This window comes from Hydractinia symbiolongicarpus, chromosome 1 (genome assembly GCF_029227915.1).
Source record: "Hydractinia symbiolongicarpus strain clone_291-10 chromosome 1, HSymV2.1, whole genome shotgun sequence".
In the NCBI taxonomy this organism is placed as follows: Eukaryota; Metazoa; Cnidaria; class Hydrozoa; order Anthoathecata; family Hydractiniidae; genus Hydractinia; species Hydractinia symbiolongicarpus.
The window spans coordinates 16,942,943-16,967,984 of record NC_079875.1 but is presented as its reverse complement, the minus strand read 5'-3'; the positions used below and the strand labels follow the sequence as shown (position 1 = coordinate 16,967,984).

Here is a 25,042-nt window from a genome sequence, read left to right as displayed (position 1 = left end):
TCCGGTCCTGAGATTATCGATATCGCACATAGCCAGGTGATCGGTATTTCGAGCATCCTGGGTAGCTGACGGGGTTGGGTTTTTTCCTGGCATGATATATGTACCCTTAAGAGAAGAAATTGTTGCGCAACAAAAGATTGCGGGGAAAAATATTGCGAATTTGGCCCAAATTTGCAATCTTTTCTTCCGCAATTCCTAGAAAAATTACGAAATTCGCAATTATTTTTCTGCCATTCCTAGAAAAGAGGTAAAATCTTCAATCTAATTTTGTCCAATCCCAAGAAAAAGAAGAGCTACTTCTGCTGTTGTTTTGCTATAAGGTTTACAGGGGAATTCTCTCAACTACTTGCATGGAAAGAAATTTCAAAAGAAACAAAAATTATAAAGCGATTTCGTGAAAAAATTAATAGATCATTGTTTTAATTCTCAATTTTAAATACCGCAATTTCTTGACAAAATATCATATTCACAATCTTTAATTTCGCAATTTACGATTTTTTCGACCATGAATTCGCAGCCTTTTCTTGCGCAAACTTTTCTTCCCTTAAGATGATTAAGATTACCAACAGAAAAAGAAACTGCAATAAAACGTAAGGCAATATGCAGATGTCATACCTTGATTTAAAGTATCAACCGCTGGACAAACAATTAACTAGACCTAAAGAATTCTGGAAAGAGGAAGGGGTTTTATCATTTCCGTAACCATGTCTTAATATTTTTAGCTAAAAAAACATGAAACAACCGCAGGCACAGGCGAGAAGTTTACACACAGTTATATAAAAACGTCGTACCATTTTAATTACAATTTTTTTTTCTTTTTTGGAACGTTGTTTTACCGGTGGTAAATATTTTCCTAACTTTTCAGAATACTAGAGTGTTGTTTCTTGTCACCATCGTCCCAGTTTGAATTTTCTTAAGTGTTAAAAACCGCTGCGTTATGAAACTGACAGTTATTTCAGCAATCAGCACTGTTCACAAAATAGGTGTAGAAGGGGACTGAAACCAGAGATGGAAAGGGGACTGGAAATAAAGAAGCGACTAAAGCAGTCGACACTGCTCCTAAAATAGACGGAGAAGTGGACTGGAACCAAAGATGAAAAGGAGACTGATAACAAGGATGTCTTTATAGGATAACAATAAACACATCCACAAGGATAAATATATTTCATGTTGACGAAAATAAAACTACGAAAATACACTAAATACAATAATTGATATATACAACGCGTGTGGAGATGCGTGAGAGAGTTAATTGTGAGAGAATTAATTGTTTTAACTGTAGGTGTGAATCACCATTAACGAGAAATATAGGTGTTAATATGAAGAGACACAGTGAGAACCATTTTCTTGTTTGCATGTGATAGAACTTATAACATGAGCAAGAGAAATTTCATCTATACCTTAGTAAAACAGGCTCAGTGTTCATCCATTAAACGAAAAAAAAACTATTTCTGTATTTTTCTAGTAAACGAGACAAGGTTCAGCTTATTTCCACCAAACGAGACAAACAGGGTTTAGCGCATTCTGAGGTAAAAAGATTCTTAGTAACTAAGACAAAAAAAACAATAGCAAAACAGAAGGTGAAACACGAGTTATAGCAAGGGGGCCGTTGAAGTCAAACGTACATGTATTAAAACGATAACGACTACACCATAACACCAAACAAACTACTTCTCTTCTTGTTCACGTACGTTTAAAATAATTACAAACTACAAAAAGAAACAGAACTGAAACTTTCTAAAAAAAATTAATAATCAGTTGGTACGCCTCGAGAGAAGTGACAAGCGATGAACATAAACTTTTTACGAAATTGAACCAGCAAGACGAAAAAAGAGACAAACCCATACACACACATTTCACCGAAAACTTCACCTATCCCGTATTAATATAAGACCCTTTTTAACGGTTAAGGTCTGTTCTTGATTACTTGAGTGAACTTCCAGATTTTATTCGGTCCAATTTCGGCTACAAATATGTCTCGATTATCTTCAGTAACAGCAACATCGTGTGGTAAATGGAGTCCCTAGGTTACAAAAGATTTATTTTAGTGTTAACGTAACATGAGTACATTTTTGTCAACCCCTATGTTTATAAAAAACCCATAGATCTGGGACCCTTTTTTAAATTCTAAATAAGGCTTCTTAAGAAATTTATATCAAATCAAATATGTTGTGAACACAAATCAGTACACTTTTAAAAATTTCGAGGTAGCGTGTCTGATGTTGAAACAGCTTACACAATTACTCTTGGGCACAATCCTTGAAATTTAACCTCCCCAAAATATTTTCCGGCGTTGTAGCTACCTTAAAATAGAAATCAATAAAGAGAAATGAAATTAAAATACATACCTTCTCTGGTTTCCATTTTGAAATGATTTTTTCTTGCGTTAAACTGTAAGTGAAGCCAGATATCGGTAAGGGGAAACCATTCCATGGCCCATTGACAACATGTAGAACACCACCTAAAATATATACACATTCGTAGTTAGTAGAACCCAAACACAACATTAAACATGTACCTTCTTTGTTTTCTCCAAATTCTGTTCTTAAAACGAGTTTCTTAAAAAAAATCAGTTTATCAGTTTTGGCGCGAAGAACACCTAGTTCAATGTAATACACCCCTTTCCCGAATAGTTTTTTGATGTACCGCTATTTCTAAACTTTTTCATGAAACTGTCAAATCTTTAGATTCATACAGCAAACAAACAACCTCTTACTACAGGTTTTATTAATTTTGTCGTAATTAAACTCTGCTTGAAAACTATGCTTATTAGTACAAGTAGAAAATTAAGAAGATTTTGACCGTAACATTAATACCACCAAAACAGCACTTTCCAATGTCGGATTAAGTTGAAAATTTATATACACACATTAATTTAATGATGCTAAATATGATCCAAAAGTCAAAACATCAAAATTCAAAAATTTTAAAAAACATGTAATTCGGGAAAGGTGTATTTAGCATTCCTCCTCGTTTTTTATCCTAACTTTCTGAAATTTTGGCGGTTTTTTTGATGTAGTAAGTACCACGTGCACGCTCGAGTATTACCAAATCAGTGCGTGTATCACATCAGTTGTGAGATATATATTTAAAAACGACAGAGATACCTGCAACCTCTATAACCCTTACACCACAAACAGTTCACAAATGGAGCGCCGTTACTCCTGTGGAGCAAGTTGTTATGAACAGGGAGTCCTACGCTTTAGAAAGAGGATAAATTGAACTACCCAACAGTACCAAACACGGCCATCAAGTCGTTTCCTTAGCCAACATTGGCAACTAAAACTTTGGAAAGCTACTTATGTTCTGGTCAAAAAGGGGACTTTTAAAAAAAAAAAAAAATGCGCATTGCAAGGGTTAATTTCTCATTGCGTCTGGGAAATAAAACCTACCCATTGCGTCATTATATGCTACAGCGTACACAGCGCCTTTAAATTTCTTCACGATAGCTGACTTGAATTCTCCAGTGTCTGGGTGGAATATTAGAACGCGTCGATTTTCGCGGTCGGCCACGAATAAACGGTGATGTTTTTCATCCAACGCCAAGCTATGCACGACGTTCATGTTATGAGGTTTCGGAAAACCATCTAGAATGAGAATGAATATTGAGAAGCTTTGTTAAAAAAATTGAGGAGATTTGAGGCAAAAACTTGAACTTTCCTGTGTGTTTCTTCATTTTTTGAAAAAATGAAGGAGCACACAGGAACACACAGACTGGCTCTTCAATATTTTCTTACAAAAGATAACTAAGAAACTTCACTTCCAATATAAACACATCAAAAAAAGTAATGTTTGCAGGCAGCAGCAACCACAAGTTACGTTAATTCAAAAAAATAATATAAAAATAACCAAATGCCAAATTTTTTTTGAAGAGATTTGAGAAGAAAACCTAACCTTCAAACAAAAATGACGACATTTGAGGAGACCTTTTGAATTTGAGATTTGAGGAGTTGTGAGGAGGCGTGGGTTTCATGTATGAATTACCGCTAATTTGTTAGAATGGGAAGAATCACGGTTACTGACGCCTTCGTTATAAGTTTTGCGCAATTTTCATGACCAATTTTACCCTATTTCTCTGACCATTTTTTTACACCACTTTTTAACCAACATAAGTGTTTCACCACACAACAAAAGACTAACATGTGTTTTCGAAGGAGCTTTCAGATATTTCCATGGTCATTTTTCCATCTTTATCAAATTTTGCTATCCTTGAATTGCAATATCTAAACAAAAATATAAAATACGAATCAAAACTTCATAGCGAGTAAAATGCAAGAAAAAAAAATTAACAAAAAAAAAACATTGGCAATTGAACAAGAAATTGTAACAGTTTGCGTCAAATTCCAAAGCTGTCAAAAAGTATAAAAAAATAGTGCCATGACAAGATGATTCTGTTCAAGACAATAGAATAGAAATCAAATAACAAATAATAATAATAACAAAAATAGTTTACATTAAATGTCAACACTGACATTTATAAAGGGCCAGTGTGAGCAGGTATAGACTAAATAAAAGTGCTAAAACAGATAATTTTTTGGTAAAGACATAGAGATGTGAAAACGTTAAGGCCCTAACCATCAAATAACTGACTTACCCATCAGCAACAAAGAAGGTACCATCTTTCATCACAGCAACATCAGTCGGCTTACAAAAATGTTTATCGTCTTTCCCATTTTCAAATCGAACACCAACAGAAAGAAGAATTTTCAGTTTTGGTGATAACTTGAAAACCTGAAACCAAATATAAAAATAGGAAATAATACCTAGTCAGAAATATTAAAGGGAATAAACCCCTAAATTCAAATCCGCTGAGTCAGCTATTCACTTAGAAAAAATTGAAAACTAAAAAGACATTTGAACATTTGAACACGCTGAAATTTTTTTTATTTAAATCGATTTAGAGTTAATCTTCCCTGCCAACAACACGGTTAAGTTTCATCAGCCAATCAGAATAAGCCATTGTTTTCATTTCTAAAGGTAGCCCAATAAAAAACAGAAAAATAAACACAAAACAGGAAGAAATTATATACCTGGTGAGCACCAACATCAGTAACCCAAATATTTCCTTCACTATCCAACGTAATACCATGTGGCATACAAAACCTAAAATAAAATTCCCATTTCATAACATTCCTTTAAAACATTGTTTTCTTATGGTAAGACTTTCAAGTTTCCATCAAACATTATTGCATGCAGAAAGTGAACAGACAAAATGACAAGTGTGCTTACATTCTCTCTCCTCCTGCACCAATCAGATCTCCAGTTTTGCGATTAATCCATATGATAGTTCTTTCGCGAATGGGAGTGCGGTATTTTTTTCTTATATTATTTCGTACATCGAAGGTACTAAAAAAACAGTGAAAATATTTGAAACTGAGAAATCAACTGTAAGAAATGTAAACAAGAATTGAGTACTTACTCTCCACCCCAGACTCTTCTTCCTCTGTGGAAAATAAAAACAAGGTCTCTGGCATCGTCCACAGCAACACCAGATATTTGTCCAATTGTTAATGGTAAATCACCGTCAGTCAATCCATGTTTTGGCCATCGATGAACTTGTTCGTAACTTGTGTAGCTGTGCTTTTCATTTGAAACTGTTAACAAATGACAGTGGTGGATGAACAATAAAAAGTCAAGGTTTTTCTCCAGAATTATAATATGCGACAAAATAATACAATATTTTAATGAAGAAGATGAGACATATATCATGTTTATTAATCTCCATAAAAGTTATGTGCCAATGGTTTTATTACAAATTCTTTATTTGCACAACTACAGGAAACAAGTGTAACCTTAAGAATTAATAATGTTACAGCTAGCTTAATCTTGCATCACATTGAGAAATTTACGTAAAAATCAGATTCCTTAAGCAGACTAATAACAGATTTTTTCACAAAATTCGCGTTTTATTGCGAAGGTATTTTAGGACACATAAATTCACTTCAGATAAATTTCCTGAAAATTTTTTTGATAATCACAATAAATAAAAAAAATTATGGCTTCTGAGACTTTGAAAATTAATTCCTGCAAATATCAAAAGCTTCTCAAGAAAAGCGTATTTTTGACTCAAATTTCTGCAGAAACTAATTCATTTGATTAAATAGGCACCCATATTTAGTTTATCATTTAGTTCAACTTAATTTAGAACATAATTTCACAAAAATTGAATGATGTCCAGTCTCATGCCTTCAAACTTTTAAGTATTTCAAACATCATGCTCCTGTTTCTTACTGGAGTTACCTCTCAGACATTTAAAAAAAAACATCAGATTGTGTATTGTGCAAAAAAGAAAAACTAACAACAATATATAAAAATAAATAAATAATAATATCAATTGCAGTGAAAACAAAATAACAACAAACAACCCAACGAACACAAGTGCAACCAAAATTATTAATTAGTCATGTAAAACTCGACAATGTCAAAAATTTTATCACTGTCCGTGTTAGTCTTCGTGATAATACAGGTCAATGTCTACTACGTTGTCCGTGCCATCGTTTCATATCTAACACAATAAAAAAGTTAGTATGTTAGCGGGTTATCAACGCTACCACCAACTTCCAAATCGTTAAATGGGTTTATTGTTTTTCGTGTGAGTGCAATGTCACAGAAATTTTCACATACTGCAATAAGAAAACTTTTGTATGTGTGTCATAAAGTGCAAGTCAAGGATGTGTTTTCAGGTGTGTTACACAATTCAACTTCTTGTGAAGTTTGACATTTCCCAAGTGCTATCATTAGTATCTCTAATTAATTTTGCTTGTGTGTAGTCACAAGCATAAAAAATTGCATGCAAGCCTCTCCTGCAAATCCTGTACTGTACTATGACATTATTTTTCAAATATAACATAGAAAAAGAAATACATGTGTTTTTACTAAACATATTTCAATGTAAACAAATTAAAATTTACTTACTGGATGTTTTTCTGTTGTTTGCTTCGTCAACAGCAAGAGGAATGTCTGTGTCTTTTGGGTAGATTGTATTTTCGATATCAGGTCGATTACATCCAAATACAGCATTTTTGTATTTTTGGGAATCGTAAAAATACATAATATAGAAGTTGCACATTTCATCAGAGTGTGTTGCACTAAATGGAATGTTTCGTAATAGTTTAGAAACCCTTTCACTGAAGTATACTTTCTATTTCTTTAGTATTAACAGATATTAGCAAGAATAGCTCTTATAAATGGAGGAAACTGAAAATAGGGTCACAATACAGAAAAACAAACATAAAGAACTGTGATATGTTTTTTTATTTTATTTATAGACTTAATGCTCAGATACCAACCCAATATAAGTTGTTTTGTTTCTTGTCATGGAATTATACGTGCATCGACCCATCTAAAAATTATCAATTTACATCAGTCAGGAAACGTTAAGTATCTATTGCAAAAAAAACATTGAGGTTTTAAGGCATTACTTTTAGTTATGCAGCATCACTGAACAAATTTTGTATGCGTTTTTATTTTTTTTCTAGAGTTGAAAATTATTTCATATCCACAGGAGCTAGCATCGATAGTCAAGGGCACAAAGGCTTGTTGTAAATAACCACACATATGTGTTATTGATAGGATGCCTACAAATTTCATCATCATCATCATTCTCGGCATAACGTCCGTTTTCCATGCTAGCATGGGTTGGACGGGCTATATTAATGACCCTCTTCCAATCTGATCTAGACTGTGTTAGATCTAAACTCAACTTCCTCTGTATCAAGTCTGTCCTTATAACCTCCTGCCAAGTCTTTCTCCGTCTGCCTCTGGGCTTTGCCCCAGGAACTATCAAGTCTCTACACTTTCTTACCCAATTATCTTCCTCCATTCTTTCCAAGTGCCCCAGCCAATTCAATCTTCTTATCTGGATAACATCTTTAATTCTACGGAGACTTAGCCTGCTTCTTAGCTCATCTGAACTCTTTCTGTCTCTCAGACTGGCGTTACACATCCACCTAACCATTCTCATATTATTCCTTTCTAAACGGTCAAGATCTTCCTGCTTCACTGCCCATGTCTCACTACCGTAAAACATAACACTTCTTACACAGGCCTCATACAACCTACCTTTTACCTCAATTGACAGGACTCTGCTAGTCAACAAAGGAAGTAACTCTCTGAACTTTTTCCAAGCAGAACCTATCCTGCAAGTAACACTTCTTCCAACACCCCCTTTACTGCCCAAAATATCACCTAAGTAACAGAAGTTCTCAACTATCTCTAACGAGCCACTGTTGTACATCATTAAAACTGGAAATACTTCATTCTCTATAATCTAACCTTTGCAACGCTTGCATACAAACTGAATGTCAGCTCTTAACCTTCCACTAATACTACTGCACTTCTTATGTACCCAATGCTTGCAAGTCTGACAAAAATTGAGTTACTACCAACCCCTTTCCTGCAAACTCCACAAGGCCACTTTCAACTACAAGGTCACACTTGGCTGCAATGCTACTAATCATGACTTTAGATTGTGTATAATAACAGAAAAAAAGATATAACTTTCGACAGAGAAGAAAAAAAAAAGCTCATACCACTTTGTCTCCATCTTGAATGTCAATGTCATTAAAGACCTTGTAAAAAGCCTAAATAAATCATGGAAATATTTTAGCACTCAATCCAACTCAAACCCCCAAGACTTAAAAAACATTAAGAGATGTTGTACCTGTGGTCTTTGAGGATCACCTTTTCCTATAAGCGTCCATTTACCATTGCGAACACGATAACCAGTGATCACAACTCCTAAAATATCGAAGAAAATATTAAATCTATATAAATATACGTGTTGGAGTATTGTGAAGTTTCTTCCAAAAGGATTAACACTATTTTTGATTCTTTTTTAAGTTTCTTTTCTGTTAACATTATTTTTCAGCTTTGAGAGGCTAAATTTGATATTATTTTCCAGTAAATTTATTAAATGTATATATTTGTTGTATTGAATGTATTAAATGTACTTAAAATTTTACTAAAAAAATAAATCTTTAAATGATAACTTCTCAGTTTTAGCAGGTCCTAAAGAAGCAAAATAATTTCTGAGTGGGGGTAACAATCATGGTATTTAGAGCCATGTTTCCAGGTTTTTCCAAAACCAAACAACAACTTACCAAGCTTGTGAGCATGTGTTCGGAAACGGAATGGATAGATGACTGGTGAACCGTTTGGGTACTGACAGCCCATGTCTATGTGTGCATCTAAATTAAATATAACTCATTTCAGTGTCCTATACACCACTGCATGTAACACTTCAACAAACCATTTTTTAGATCAGAAAATGCATATTAAAGACTCTACAATCCTGTTTAACAAATCATTGGAATAAATGCTTAATTTTAAACATCATGCCTGCAAGTAATTATTTACAGCTTTTTTCATATAAGACCTAGACACTTTAAACTTGTCAAAGCTCACTTTTCAATGTTCACAACAGACTTTAACTAGGATTTTAGGTTATTTGGTTAGATGCAAAACCTATAACTGTTATAATTCTTGCTGACATTAGCATGGTCATTGCGTTAATTGTTTGGTAATGCAGACATCGCAGAGACACTTTGTTAACATTGTGTAAACTAAAACTGCAGGTGTTTTTTATGTGCAAAGTTTTGTTTGATATTTCATAATTTACCTATCTAGCTATACTCGTTATATTATGAAAAACTCATAGACAAAATTAAAATAATTAACGCCAAGTTGAAGCAAATAATGTTGCCTTCATTCGCATTGGTTAAGCACAGTAATATGACGTGCAAAAATAAAGCAGACCTTATAAAAAATAATGTAAAAGATTTTTGTTTACTTTTGACATGGGGAGGAATTGGAGTCCATCCATTTGCTAAGAGATAGATACCAGCAAGAAATTGTTTTCTAAAAAAGATTAAATTCAAAATATATTGCTTGTTTATTTAACATACTTGCCTTCTTAATTAAAACGATTACTTACTTCAATCTTGTTAGTTCAAACTTCAAACCTGAATGATCTGTGTGGCCAGCTAAAAATAAGTCAAATGGTGTGAAGAAACAAATTAAGTTAACTTACACAAAAGAATAAAATTCGCAAAAGCAAAAATACAGCACTTCTGATTACAGCTTCTAAAATTTTGAGAATTTCTTACTTCCGTGTAATTTATAGCCGTCAAGATAATTATATATTTTGTCGTTAACACAAACCTTGAAAAGCTGAAACATCCATGTAATGTACTTGAAGAACCAAGTATTTCACAGTGCTGTGCTTGCCAACACGAAAACCAACATCTAAAAAAAAATTTGTATATTATTACCATGGTGATGTGCATCAAAAAAAGGCATTAATATGGATCAAGAAATCTGCAGCTTTAACCTTGACAATACAAGGTCAGCAATAAGACTACACAAACCAGATTTTCAATTTTTATTTTTAAGTAGGTTTTGTTTTGTAATTTTCAAAACAATTTATATAATATTTTAAATAAAAATGTAGGAAAACATTTAGCACTTGATTTTATCGATAGGACTTAACCTCTTTGTTGACACCAATTTACATTTTGTATAGTCCAGTCCTTGTATTAGGGTTTACAAGTTTTCAGGTGCAATGTTTAGAAAAAAGACAATGCAATACTTTAACTGCACCTTGGAAGTAAATTTTGTCCTGTATATATGATTAAAACACATTGCAGATTGAAAACGTGCTTGTATCACAAGGTATCATAAAACTTCATGATAAAAACTTTACAAGTAAACTCTGTTTTTTTTTCTACAGTTTTTCAAATGAATAAACCTCAAACACCAAACATATTTTCTTACTTTCTGGCATCTTTAAAGATGGCGCATTCTTAGCCCACGCATACATGATCGATTGTGAACCTGTAGCACAAACAGGCTGCATCTCTCGACAATTCCTAGAAGGCAAAATGCACAATCAACAAAACTTAAATATTGCAACCATTTTATTAAACCCTTAGTGTCAAAATTACACATTGGCATTACAGACTAAAATATTAATATGCCATCTATTATTTTCAGATATCATAATGCAGGCCCAATGTGACAGAGAATAAATTTTCCAGTGCAGTGCTTAAAGTAATGTCAATACATAGACATTATAAAAGGTGAATTGATTAACATAATTTTTTTTGCCAAAGTGACACTGATTTGCTCGTCCCAGGCATCTTAAATTTTTTCCAATGACCCAATAACTTGGGATCTGTAACTTGCAATAAAAAAATTTGGGTACGCTTGCATACACCCTATATGTTTACTAACAAAATTTGATTGTAAACCGACATGTAGATCCCAAGTTATGGGGTCATCAGCAAAAATTTATGCATGTAAAAGCGTTAAGTCACACATTTGCTGTTAAATTTGGTGAAACAAAAACAGTTTTTTTCACCAGTAACAAGATACAAAGTTAATTAATTTCATTCCTTACGTTTACATCTCGGGCTACTTAAGGCCAGTCCTTTTTTATTCGAGGGTCATTTTCATTATTTAAAGTTATAAAGAATCTGGCATAATTTATTGGCCACCATATCATTATATGAATAGTAAAACAAAGAATTCAATTTTTCTGAGAAATTTTGATGACGTCATATGCCAAAAAAGCGCTTTTCCCGCACTTTTTTAAAGCGTTTTTCCTCGTCATTGAACAAGTATATTTTTGGGACAAAGGGTGTAACAGCTCGTCTTACATGGTCTATTTAGAGGATAACCCTGACGTATGAATATATAAATCGTCAAAATGTCTAAAACGAGCATTCTAATATATCTAAAGCCATTTTTTGAAATTGACTATGTCATATCTTCGTGGGAGGTAAATATTTCAATTTGATACAGAGTATTTGAAAGACACTTCATGGCAAGACTTGCTTTTATGCTACTTCCTGCGAAATTAAAGACCCTTTAATGGTGGGGAATACCACTTGAAAAAAACGGTGGTCAATAAATTATGCCACGATCTTTATAACTTGAGTTATTGAAAATGACCCTGAAATAAAAGAGGACTGGCCTTAAGTTGCCCGATATAACATATTGTGGATAACAAAAAATATTTTGCTCTCAGTTTTTTGTTAAATTTGACAGTTGCTTATCTGTAGGAGGGTGCAATTGCAAAACAACAAAAAAAATAGCAGAAATAAAATACATGTTTGCCAACCTGAAGTATGGCACTTAGTGGCAGAAAAAAATTGTGGCAGAAAGGTAAATTTGAATAGTAAGGCTGGAAACACTGATGACATCATGAAAGTTTGTCTGCCAGAGTGAATCTTTCTATATCCCTTACTTACAACTAGTTACCATGCCTTATTTTAATGATATGGAAGTAAAGCACAATTACTAAAAGTCATTTTTTCTATAGAAGCAGCTAAAAACTTAAACTTCAAAATTCACTGAAAAATGCACATGCTGGCAAACTAATTAATTTCTCATCAGCAAGCCAAAAATTTCGCCATGTTGCACCTCTAATGTGCTTTTGTAAATGCATTACTTATATGGCTCATTATTTCCATGTGCTTTTTGCTAAAGCACAACTATTTATGTAAAACCAAAAACCATACATATAATTATGTAAAATAAATCATTATAGTGTTTTATTTACCAGTAAGTATCCTTTTTGAAAGGTTCCTCGCATCCAAAGAGAAGCATATGATGTGCCACTTGCATCTTTGCAAGAGGAGTAAACTCAACTAAACAGTAAAAAGTTCTTGTTAGTACAGAGGAAGCAGCCTAGTTTAAACTATATGTTTACTATATTTATTTTTTATATAAAAAATTTTATTTTCTTATTCCATACTTCAAAAATATTGGTGTAAATATTGGTGTTTATACCGATTTATAAATTGTAATTAACAAACTATTTACACAATTGCTTACCAATATATCTGTCGTCTGCTGGTAATTTGTAACCGTAACACAAATAAGTATCCATCTACAAAAGCACACATGAATTAAACAGACAATTTACACAATATTACAGTCAGATCAATATAACCTGGCTTAATGTTGGTCTAGTTAGATTTGTTTTACTTTTAATATTCCACCAAAATTAGGGATTTTAAAAATTTTGACCATTGCAAACTTACTTTGCAATTATGAAAACATGATTGTACCATGCTAATTTCTTTATTTCGGAAAAACTTTCCCCCCTCGGTCATAATTGTTGTTTCAAGAAGCTTTTTTTATGCTTGGTTCTTATGTTGACATCGCAAAAATAAATTTTAGAGTTTGTTGAAAGGATTGTGTTACTGACTTTTGTTACTTTTAAAATAAAAACTGGGTTCAGTAAATATATAAACAGGATCGTAGAAAACAGAAGCACTAGTGTAGATCAATTTCTTTTCTCTTTGTATAATTTCTAAATTAAGATTGAAAATAATTTTTTTAAATTGCTTCCTGTCCTTCCAGAAACAATTTGTAAACAATTTTAAAAGATGATAAGATGAACATAAACTCTTTATGCCCATCATTATATTTTTTTAAATGACCGGTTTAGTTACCATTTTGCATTTCGCATAGAATGCATTTATTTAAAAAAGGGGACAGTAATATGAGAAAAAATTTAACACAAATTTAAAGAAAGATCTTACTGATTGTGGCGAGACATTAGGCATTTGTATTGTGTGTGTTTCAGTGACTGGTTCAACAGTATTTTTTTCAATGTGTTCCTTTTCCAAGTAGTGATTTTTATTGTATGGTATTTTTTTATAAGACTCTTCTACATTGTTTGTTATTCTGTCTTTTACATATGGGTGCTCTTCTTCCAAATCATTAAGATTCTCATCCACTATATCACCTGTTTCGTCTTCATCTTCATGCACAATTAAAGGTAATTTCGATCTTCTATCAATTCCATAGTCATCAGATTTACCATTCCATCTTTCATCTTTAAGAACATTACGATTCAGTAAATCCGCAAGATAACTTCTTCTGTCGTTAAAAATGTTTTCACTGTGGTAATCATTCTTTGGGTCCCTACTCCTAGAGAATTGCCCTCTCATGTTACCATTATTAAAATAACTTCTCCGAGAGTCTTTATAATCGCTTTGAGGATCTTGCCTTTGGTAAGATCGGATACGATCTATTAAAGTATCTAATAGTGCACTATTACGTTGTCTTTCATATGCACTTATTACAATGCATGCTGAAACCAGCAGCATGCATTTCAAAAACATTGTTATTGTAAATATTATTGAAATATCTTCAACGGAATCCTTTCTACATCTAAGAGAGATTAGTAATAATAGTAATAATAATAATAATAATAATAGAAGATAGAGAGTGGATTCTTTCAAGAAGACTGTGAAGAAGTAATCTAGAGGGTATCATGTTGGAACAAGTGTGTGGCTTTTTGTTTTTTAATTTCATTGACCTGAAAATCTAATTAACATCCCATATTCATTGAAATAAGTCTTTCCTTAAAAGGCTTAAAATTTATTTTATGAAATGAATATGAAAATTATGTTTATTTTATAGATATTAAACTAAGCCTAACTTTTTTCAATTGGAATATGTCACAAATCATACAGTTTTGCATGTTTGTTAATTCAATTTTTTACACAAGCCAAAAATAGTGTAGTGGTTTACGAATAAATTCCATCAGATTTGAAGTGAATAATTCTGAATTTATGTTACTTTTTAATGTACCATTCCTTTGAATATTTTTAAGAATTAAATGAAACAATTTTCTCAAAAACTTTGCTGTCTTTCTTGGAGAGAAAGTGGTATGGAAAATGTCCTGTTTCGTTTGGATAAAGTTTTCTGTCAGTTATTATACAAAAAAAACCAAACTCATTGTCTGATAGCATAAAGTGATGATCAAAAAAACCCATTTCTGACTTCTTTCGTCACTCATGGTATAGCTATGGAGATGGGGTCCTGCGTTTAGCGGTTTGACTTGACTGTACAAAACTGCTGGTTAAAAAGTGTTGCTAGCGAATTTTATAAGAACTTAGTATACTACAGAGGTTTCCTCCTTATTGACATTGGTATTTGACAAATTTTTCTGTTCACATTCACAGCAGTAAGCTCTGCTACATATAGCTACTTTTTATTTATAAAGCTCTAGGCTCTGCCTCTGCTGTCAGGCAAAAAATGTTAGAGCTTATCAAAGAGGTCTGTTCCAGATTTTTCTAACGTCAATCATAATAGCTATCACAATAGGCTCCTGTGTTTAGCAGTTTAAAAAGACTTGTTAACCAACTTTTCGACACTTTAAAATATTATGAAGTATCGATTGATACCTTCTGATTCATACATTATTCTCCTGGTCACTAAATGTCACGTTATACTTTCAAATCAATTACAGGTAGCCATTATAATTTAGGGGAGAATATGCCATTCATGCAGTCAGCTTTTCATAAAATATGGGGTGATTTTTTTAATCTTTGTTTTCTAAATTCAAACTTGACATAGCTAACTGTATATTGTGTAGTTTCATAGATGTTGTAGTTCTTTTTTCATCAAAGCTCCTTCAGTGAGAATTTTAATGCGAAACCTCTGAGTTTTTGTGGTACCATGGGACATTCTGACCTGGAGAATGCATTTATTCATTTACAGTCAAAAAACAATACCTCAATGGACTGAAAAATATATACCTTGTTTACCTAGCATTTGTCTGCCATGTACATAAATTAGAGTCAAAGGCTAGAAACAAAAGAGGTCCTTCTATATACCCCATCTCTAAACAGCAGCACAAGATTTTTTTAAATAATATGGTATGTAATAGCGCTAGCTAGCGAAACCTTTTTTCTTGCGGAAAAATGCTGACAGAAATATCTAAATACGAATCTCGCACGTATAATTTCACCAAATACCACAAATAATCAATAACACGTTTTCTTCCTTTTTGAATCTACCATGTTGAACCTCACGAAAACAGATTAGGTACAGTATAAGATCATATCCTTTATGAGAAAAATAAATATTCAGCAGCCATTTTTAAAAATTTAATTTCCGATAGACAGCTGGGAACTCTGTTCTTGATTGGTTATCAAAAATGGGCGCATTTAAGGGCGTGAGGTAGTGCACGTAATTTCAAGAGGGTGGATGATTTTATCGCGGTGTTTTGTACTAATGAAAAAGGCATGTGCAAATTTTAGTTCAAATTTTGTTTTATTTACCACCGATAAGCGAATATTTTTGAGTACTTTGCATGGGAAAAGGATGACAGCTCTACACGCGTTGCATGCGATATTAATCGTAAAACTATTTGTGAGAGCCGCGCAAACATGAAAGAAAACTACGCGGCGTATGCATTGAAACCGGAATAAAAAAATCTTTACATCTTCTTTTTTAAAGATGTTTTACGTCAACGCCTCTTGTATTTTAAAATAACTAAAGTCTACTGAAGTTTAATCTTCTCTTTCTTGGTCACCGTTCAAAGATGTTAGACACGGCATAGAGAGTTAGAAGGGAAAAGAACGTTTAGGAGTGGGTTTTAAATTGCAAACATTTTCCGAAATTTCGAGTTAAAGCTTCGCAAAAATTAGTGCTCGCGATAACTAATACTTTTTACAAACTGGTGGGGATGAACAGGCAACACATATCTCACTATTTTCTTATTATTTTTATTAACTCCGTTTACAGAGAAAAAATATTCTTACCATCATACACAACAAAACCAAACTTGAAACACACCTGTTTTCACGTACACACACAAAATGAGAAAACTCTGTTATAGTACAATAGTATTTTAGGTTTTCTTCAAAACATGAAATTTCTCGTCCCGTTGACTGTTTTTTCACTATAGCGCAAAAAGCTTACGAGCCTCTTTGTTAGCGCATGCGCACTTAATCAACATAGCTATAGCGCAAAATACAGTCAAAGAAAACGAGCTTTTACTGTGTTATCACAACTTATCTAACATAAAATAAAACTTCTCACTGAAAACACAAAAATTACCATCATCACCGCTCTCAATTTCGTAATAAAGTAATAACCACAGCTACCACAAATAACATACCCACGTTGATCGTTAAGTAAACTCGCTTATTCAAACACAAATTAAAAAAAGCGTGCTTTTTGCTTGATCAGTTGCATGCATGCAAAGTTAATCAAAATTTATAACTGTACATTTTACTAAAAAAATACACGTTTTTTATGAGTTTAACAATATAGCAAAATAGAGCAAAAAAATTAAGTTATATGTTAAACATAAAGACTTGCGATTAAAATTTTGAACAATTTATAACAATCACACTGGACACAAGCACAGAAGTACAACATAGCTATATTAGCCTCAAACGCAAAATTTCGAATTCGAATTTTAGCTCAAAACAAGATGCTCATAAAAAAACGTGCAAATTAAATCAAAACTAAAAATTGTGTTTTTTTAAAAAAATATCAGTGCTTGGGATTTTAGAATCCTTAATTAAAACGTTCTTTAAAAAAGTATGCTTAAAATAGTCAGAGCGTACAGCTCGAATTCACAATAACATTGTGCGAATGTTTTACGGATAAGTTGAAGGAGCAAAATAAACCTGAAGACATTTAAAACAAGGTTTTCTATTATAGTAGGGTGTAACACAAAGATGGAACAAGAAGATAGAAAGGTTAATTTTGTTGAAAATTCGGTTTTTCCAACCTGTAATCCATATTCATTGAAACGAAGTTTCCGTAGCTTCTTTTCCCTAAAATGGCTGTCACAGTTCTGGACAGAAAACTTACAGAAAAAAGACAGCGTGTTGTGACTTGATCAAATTTGAGGAGAAAAGCGAAATAAGAGTTTAAAAGAAAATCTAGCATCATGACACAAAAAAAAACAGTTTCAGTTTTAGGCATCAAATGAAAGGAAATAACAAATGAAAATGATACAAAAACTGACAAAAACATAAATAAGAAATTTCAAGTTAAAAAACGATACTGAGCTCTAAGCGATTCTTAATATATACAAATGCCATCACTGCGTTAATAGAAAGTAACCACTGAATTTTGTTTTAAGTAAGGACAAGGACAACACCAACAACAGCAAAACAACAAGAACAAGAACAACAACAGCAACAAAAAATGTGCTTAATCCAGTCTGCTCTGAAGTCTGCTCCAAATTAAAGTTAAGATCTGAATTGAAATCTAACGTACAACAACAGATTACATAAGTCTATTCATAAAGTAATCTTAATTTTGAAACTTTCTGAGCTCTTATCAGAATCTTATCAGAAAAAAATATTATAAAATAAAAAAATAAAAACGGTTTGTTTAGAAAAAAAATAAAGGATAAAGGTCTTCGTTTAAATAAGCGGCTCCTCATCATCCGACTTCAACAAGCCATACTTCATTCTCAAAGCATCTGCACGTTTTTGTCGCTCGGCTTTCTTATCGTCATTTCGGAGCTGACGATCCTTTCTCCTTTGAGTTATTCGTTCCTCCTCTTTTTTCCAGCTTTTGCTTGATGTTCGACAACACTTACAATAGATGCAGCAACCACAGAGGAGAAGGATCAAACCTCCGAGGGAGGGCACAACGATGATCAAAACATAACCTGTAAGAGATTAAGAGACAGATTTATTGACCACTATTGAGTTGCCTGCTGAGACTGTTGAATAAATATTTTTGACATTATTACAACCCATCGTGTTCTAAAAATCACAATTGTCCGTTTCGATTCGTTTCATTTCGTTTTTAAGTAAAAAATTACCTTTATAAAGAAAATAACAGTCACGTCAAGTGTTTTAAAATTTCTTGACATTTTGATACCTGGCACACTAATTCTATTGCTTTTAGTGACCTTTTAGAAGTTTAAAAGTTACTCTGTAGAAATCAAGAATGTAGACTGCTTATACAGGAAAACAGTCCATTGTTATTATTAAATGTATAAACCAGGACAATACGCAAAAAAGCTGACACCGGGAAAACGAAAGCTTACTTTAAATTTAAGGCTGTTACATACCTGGAATAACACACTGCTTCCAGTACCATTTATTTCCAGAACAACCCTTCGGGATAATCTTTCCTTTTGGGTATTGTAAGCATTGTCCAGATGGGCTACACCAATAGCAATGAGAATCTTTCGTACAAGTAGAGCACTCAGCGAATGCTGAGCAATTGAGTGGCTAAATTAAAATAAGCCCTACCATGTAAATGTGGACAGCACAGAATTATTCTGGAAAAAGTTGATAAGTTATTTATGTAAACACACAATTTTTCTTTCGTAAGAATATCAGGTTGAGAATTTAGGTTAAAAACTATAGGTCTATTGTTTAGACCAGATTGGTTAGGTCTTGTTTATACATTATAAGCTGGGCAAGATGGGGATTGTGCCAACCATGCCTTTTAGTCGTAGTGCTTGCCCCATCTTTCCCCACCCAGGCTCTCCTTAGTTTGTGCTTTGGTGGCCTGTCAAAAGCTCTTTAGTCTCATTGTCATGTGGTTCTGGGTTCTGACACTGCACCTTTCCAAAGTATAACATATTCATGCATAATGCTTCATCAACAGAATTGTTCTGCTACTTTTCACTTAAAAAAGAGTTTAGAAAACTAGAAATTTGTGAATTTACACAAAACTAAATTTAGATGTTGTTAAAGATTTCACAAATGATTAAAAATAATAGAGGCCTATCTTTTATGCCTGTATGGAATCAAACCAGCAGCTAAATCAGTATAGAAGTGTAGGGTTAATCGGTGTAATGCCTCACCTAAAAAGATTAGCGGAGGATGTGTCTAAAGAAAGACTTGTTGCTGTTTGGAGATGATTTGGACAAAATAATCAAATCATTGCAAGAAAATAACTTTAAAAGTACAAACAGATATTCCTCCTGATGAAGTATAATCAGTTAAAATACATCGAATTTATTAGTGACCTAGTCTCATCTTACCACTCAGTGAAGTTTTCACTAAAGGATTGTATAACTATAAGTAAGGAAATTCAACAACTTTTACTAAAAAAGGTAATCAATCAGATACAAGCAGCAAATAACTGTTTTCTTTTAGGCATATATTTAGTGTCCCTAAAAAAGAGGGACAAGAATGATTATCAACCTTAAACAGGTAAATAGATATGTCAGATAACGCTATTTAAAATGGAAGCTCTTACTATTTTTAGCTTTATCCTTTGGGTTTGGTGCAGCTGTTAGGATCTTCAAGTTGTCGAAGTACCCTTTAAAGTACTAAGAAGCTTAGGACTTACTGTACATCCAAACAAGTCAGTTCTAGTACCTACCCAATGTATAGTGTTTTTAGGGTTTGTGTTAAAATCCGCTCAGATGACAACAGCCTTAATCAAGGAAAGGGTCATAAAACTAAAGACTCCATGTAAGGACTTGTTGTGCACGCCTCACCCTACAGCTCAGGTTTGTTTTAAGGGTTTTTGGAACATTAATTTCTTCCTTTGATGCTGTAAAGTATGGCAACTTACATTATAGGTTTTTAGAAACAGATAAGAACCTACGTCTTAAGGCCATGTGGAATTTTGATTTAAAGGTCTGTTAGAGTTTTCTATGGCTGCTCACAGTGGCTCAGTTTAACAGACCTATACAATTGCCGAAATTTAATCTAATTTTATCCTCTGATGCTGGTCTTCAGGGCAGGGTGGGACTAATGAAAACTCTGAAATAGGCAGACGTTGGTCTGAGGGAGAGTTGCCAGAGCATATCAATACTATAGATTTCTTATACTTAAAGCCTTTTTGAAAATAAGACAATAGATATGTACAGTTGAGATTGGATAACAGTGGTATACATAACAAAGATGGGGGGGGGGGGGGGGGTGTCACTCCATTGTTTGTAATAAGTTAGTTGTTGAAATATGGAATTTCGATAGAACACATAATGTTTGGTTGTCATATACCCAGTGTATTAAAGACTTATCAGTGGTTACGATTTTTTAGAGCATCCATTAATAAGCAGTTTTATAAAAGGGGTTTGTCTTACTTATACTTCTGATACCTCTGATAACCTCAACTGTGTCTTCTTGTGCTGCTCCAATAACTAAAAGAGGTAGTGGAATAGATGCAGCATTTTTAAGTACTGTCAGAAGACTGTTGTTTAGGTCTTGATTTTGTTGCATCATCAGGTGCTCATCAGGTATAGTCCGGAAAATATTGTCAAGATAAGTTTTGAACTTTCCTACTGTGCATCCAGTTAGGTCACTAACCGTTTTGGAAAGATATCTAAAGTGCTTGATAAAGGATGAGTGCAGAAGGGAGAAGTGACTTTTGCTGGCAGATGACATGACTTCTGGGAGTTTGCGAAGTCTTCCTTTACGTGGTGTTGTGTGGCATAAAACAGGGTGAAGAAGGAAATTTGGTACAAAGCCTTCTAGTATTTTCCACAAGTAAATAATTTGGTATCTATCTATTCTTTGTTGTAATGAGTATATTCTGTGAGACTTTAAATTATTCCAGTAATTTTTTCTATCAGAGCCATAAATTTTGGGCAAAAAGTTGATTGTACTGATTGGAGTGATCTCACATGGTACTTCAAAGAAGGTGACCATAACTACAAGCAATATTCTAGATGGGGTACAACTAGTGACCTCCATAGTGTAAGCATTACAACTGGTTTCTTGATTAAAACACTTGAAGGATCCAGCTTGAAAATCGCTTTTCTTTTTCTATAACAATGTTGCTATGCATCATGAAAGTACAGTCAGTGCTCAGGAATACTCCTTAGTCCTTAACATAATTCTTGGTTGTTAGGGTTTCTCGGGATGGTGACTTGCTTCAGTTAATGGTTTTTACCGTCTTGTAATAATTCAAATTTTGTTTTATTTAAAAACAAATTGTTGTGATATGCCCAGGCATAAACATGGTTCAATGACATTTGAAGAGTCTCTGAGTCGCTAAGGGTTAGTATTTCTTGCAGGAAGCGTGTGTCATCCGCAAAACTTAAAAGAAGTGTGCTTTGATGAATGCTTTTATTGATATCATACATAAGAATGATAGGGAGAGGAGGACCTAAGACACTTCCCTGTGGAACACAAGACAGAACATGCACTGGTAAAGAGATGCTACCACTTACACAGACCATTTGAGTCCATTTTTTATGAATGCTGTTATCCAGTCTAACACTTTTGCTTGTATATGCCGAGTTATGTTGATATCAACTTTGTCGAAAGCCTTTGCAAAGTCAGGATAAATTAAATCTACATTTTCACCTTCGCAAAGTGATGTGATAATTGTGTTGTAATGGTCGAGTAGTTGGCTTAAACACGATCTGTATGCACGAAACCATGCTGAGTTGGATTAAAGATGTTATGTGTGTCTAGGAAAGTAATAATTCTATTTCTTACAACTTTCTCAAAGATTTTAATTTGGTCCCAACTGTGAACTGACAGGCCAGTCCCACGTCAAAGTTGGACTGTCATCTGTAGTCGGGTCGGGACAGTACCGCCTGACATTTTAACTGAGAGAATTAGTATTCAAAGTATAACACATCATAGTGAATGGCATTTTCTTCAAACTTTTGTGAATAAAAAAATTGACTAGGCATGGTGAAAGAAAAAAGTCTAGACATAATTTTTTTCTGCAGCATAAAACGGCATTGAAATTAGGCATAGCGAAAAAAAATCTCAACGTAATTCTTCGTATAAACTCCTCTTGTGAGTAGATTTCAACATAATATACTTTGAAGTAACTAAATTTCACGAAACTAGATTTTGCGGATGGAAGAAGGTGCCGATAAGCCACAAACGCTTCCATATATATGGGCGGGTTCGGGTGACTATTTGAATCAAAGCACTTTCCAAAGCTCACCCGTAGCATTCCCAAAATACAATTCCTTGTAACATACCATGCGGACGATAGTTGGAAAGAAGGCGCTTGGAGAGAGAGAAGTTATAAAGGTTTATCAAAAACCATCAAAAACGGTTCTTTTAAGAACGTCGCTACCACCTAGAAAGTTTATTTTAATTTTTATAGTTTTTAGAATCATATTGTGTCTGATTTCTTTTTTTTCGGGCATTTTTCAGGCCTATGCGGGTTTTTTGAATACTTAAAATTTTTCAAAGCGCCGAACGCGCCTGAAAACTCCTGCATTTTTTACGTCTTATGCGGCTTATTTTGGCACCCTTGTGCGGATGGGTGGGCTCATTTTTATTCTGGGGATGATCAAAAGTATTTGTTTTGCAGGAATTAAGTTTGGTGAAAGTTATTAAACTTGCGAATCCCAAAATTTAGTTTCCACGAAATTTCGTTTCATTTGAGAACAATAACAGTTTTGCCACCAAGGCTATTGCTTATCAGAAGTGATGACGAATGATATAAAAGTCGCTCAGCCCTGATTATGTACGTTCTAAAAGTGAGAAATAACGAAAAAAAGGGTCGCACATAAGCCAACCTCCCCCGATTATGTGTGTTCTATAAATGCCAAATAATAGAAAAAGTGTTGTACACATACCGGCCAATCCTGATTATATATTTCCTGCCCTGTTTTTATAAATGGGGCAAGCTGCCGTACATAATACGGGCAGAGTTCATAATCAGGGCAGAACATATATACGTATTGTTGTATCACACAACATACGCATTTACATACAAGAGATTAAATAAATAGATAGATAGATGTGCATATTTTACATGGCTAGCCTCACAAATATCGAGGGATAAACGCTGTCTATTATTTCCGGGAGCGGCTATGGCTTTGATGGGGTATTATTGTAGTATTTATGTATTTAAGTATTTATTTCTCTCTTTGAGCTATGCAAACTCAATTAGAGTCAGCGCTCTGCCAGACAACTCCCTGCAACATCCAACAGTCCACACAGTGCGCCATCTCCCCAATTTCCCTCACAGGGCTTGGGTTAACCCAGGGGTATGGTAATATTCAATTGCTCATATTGAATATCGCCGCCAAGGGGAATCGAACCCCGGTCTCGTGCACAAAGTACAAGAGTAATAACGACTAAACTACGACGCCAAAGATAAAATAAATAAAATAAGCCAACTGCTTTCAGCTTAACTACATACCGCTTTTGTTGGCTGTTGGCTCGTTGTTGGTACAGGTTCCGTCGGTGTCTTCTTGATAGTTGAAGTTGCGTTTTGTGTTTTTGCTGTCAACGGCGATGTTATTGTTGTCTGAGTAGTATTTGATGAATATACGATAGATAATTTGAGGAGTACAAATATCATAATTATTTTCTCCATTTTCAAAATCATAATGTTTAACCACAATAATTTTAATTCTCTTCTGTAAGTTAGCTTAGCACTTTACTTTTGTTTTTCTAACTTTTTTAAGCTTCCTTTCCGCTCTCTGTTTGGTCATATAAAAAAAAATGAGACCCGATACCCTAGGTGTGATACCCAATACCCCAATACCCGATACCCTGACATCAATACCGAGACCCAGTACCTTGGTGCCGAATCCAGTGAAGAAACCTCTCTATTATTGTATTCAAAAATTGAGATTTTACCATTAATTTTTTTCCACAAAAGACATAAAGAAAATAAGAATAACAAGACAATAAAAATATCTTTTAACCCTTAAAGGAATTGGTCCTGAATGTACGTTTTCTCGTTTTCCATTTCAAAGAAGCAGGTTATGCTGATATTAAAGCACAATCTCATGAGAACACACAAAAATGAAAGACTTGTCCTATGCATAATCGGTCAATTATTTAGCTACTGTCACCGACTTTAATTGTCTTTGCCCCATATGGGGCATGTGTAAATAATTACTGGCATTGAGAACACTCAAGGCCAAATGAAAACGTGTTAAAAATTTAGCACAACAAGTTTTATAATTATATAATGTAGACGCCTTATAAAAAAGAACAAAAAATCAAATAGAGCAGTTTGTATTTTTTTGATATACATCACCGTCCCGATAAAAAATGTTGCAAAAGAACGTGAAATCCGGCTATGATAAAATGCCTATCGAGTGAATATTAAATTTAAATTTCTCTCTTACGAAAGCTTAAACGCAAAAACGAATGTGTCAAAGCAAACCCTTAAAGCTCATGTTGACGCGGTTTGCAACCCCTTCAGCAACATTTCAATAACAACATTCATTTAAAGCAATGTTAAAGCAACAAGTGAGATGAACTGCTTACTTGCTTTGAGCATTCATCGCTGACGATGAAAAAGGTAATAGTCGCGGAAAAAAAGAGATTGGATAAAAAAAAGAACAATATAGACTATTTAAAAACCTTTT

At 33.6% G+C, this 25,042-nt stretch overlaps 2 protein-coding genes across 2 annotated transcripts; both read right to left on the bottom strand.

Moving 5' to 3' along the window:
- Positions 1 to 1,145: 1,145 nt before the first annotated feature.
- On the bottom strand, positions 1,146 to 15,655 carry LOC130643790 (peptidyl-glycine alpha-amidating monooxygenase-like). Its single transcript, XM_057449620.1, has 21 exons — positions 15,567 to 15,655; positions 13,551 to 14,184; positions 12,838 to 12,892; positions 12,563 to 12,650; positions 10,774 to 10,868; positions 10,162 to 10,245; positions 9,935 to 9,983; positions 9,791 to 9,858; positions 9,102 to 9,188; positions 8,663 to 8,739; positions 8,532 to 8,582; positions 7,290 to 7,342; positions 6,916 to 7,088; positions 5,420 to 5,594; positions 5,230 to 5,346; positions 5,031 to 5,103; positions 4,595 to 4,731; positions 4,141 to 4,223; positions 3,393 to 3,587; positions 2,349 to 2,461; positions 1,146 to 2,023 (listed from the first exon to the last, which is right to left on the bottom strand). Exons 1-21 carry the CDS (start codon positions 15,638 to 15,640, stop codon positions 1,907 to 1,909), a joined length of 2,598 nt encoding a protein of 865 aa, XP_057305603.1. The 5' UTR covers positions 15,641 to 15,655; the 3' UTR covers positions 1,146 to 1,906.
- An 852-nt stretch (positions 15,656 to 16,507) lies between these two features.
- LOC130643806 (pituitary tumor-transforming gene 1 protein-interacting protein-like) lies at positions 16,508 to 24,168 on the bottom strand. The gene is made up of 3 exons (XM_057449621.1): positions 23,860 to 24,168; positions 18,848 to 19,010; positions 16,508 to 18,439 (listed from the first exon to the last, which is right to left on the bottom strand). Exons 1-3 carry the CDS (start codon positions 24,046 to 24,048, stop codon positions 18,189 to 18,191), a joined length of 603 nt encoding a protein of 200 aa, XP_057305604.1. The 5' UTR covers positions 24,049 to 24,168; the 3' UTR covers positions 16,508 to 18,188.
- Between the last annotated feature and the right edge of the window lie 874 nt (positions 24,169 to 25,042).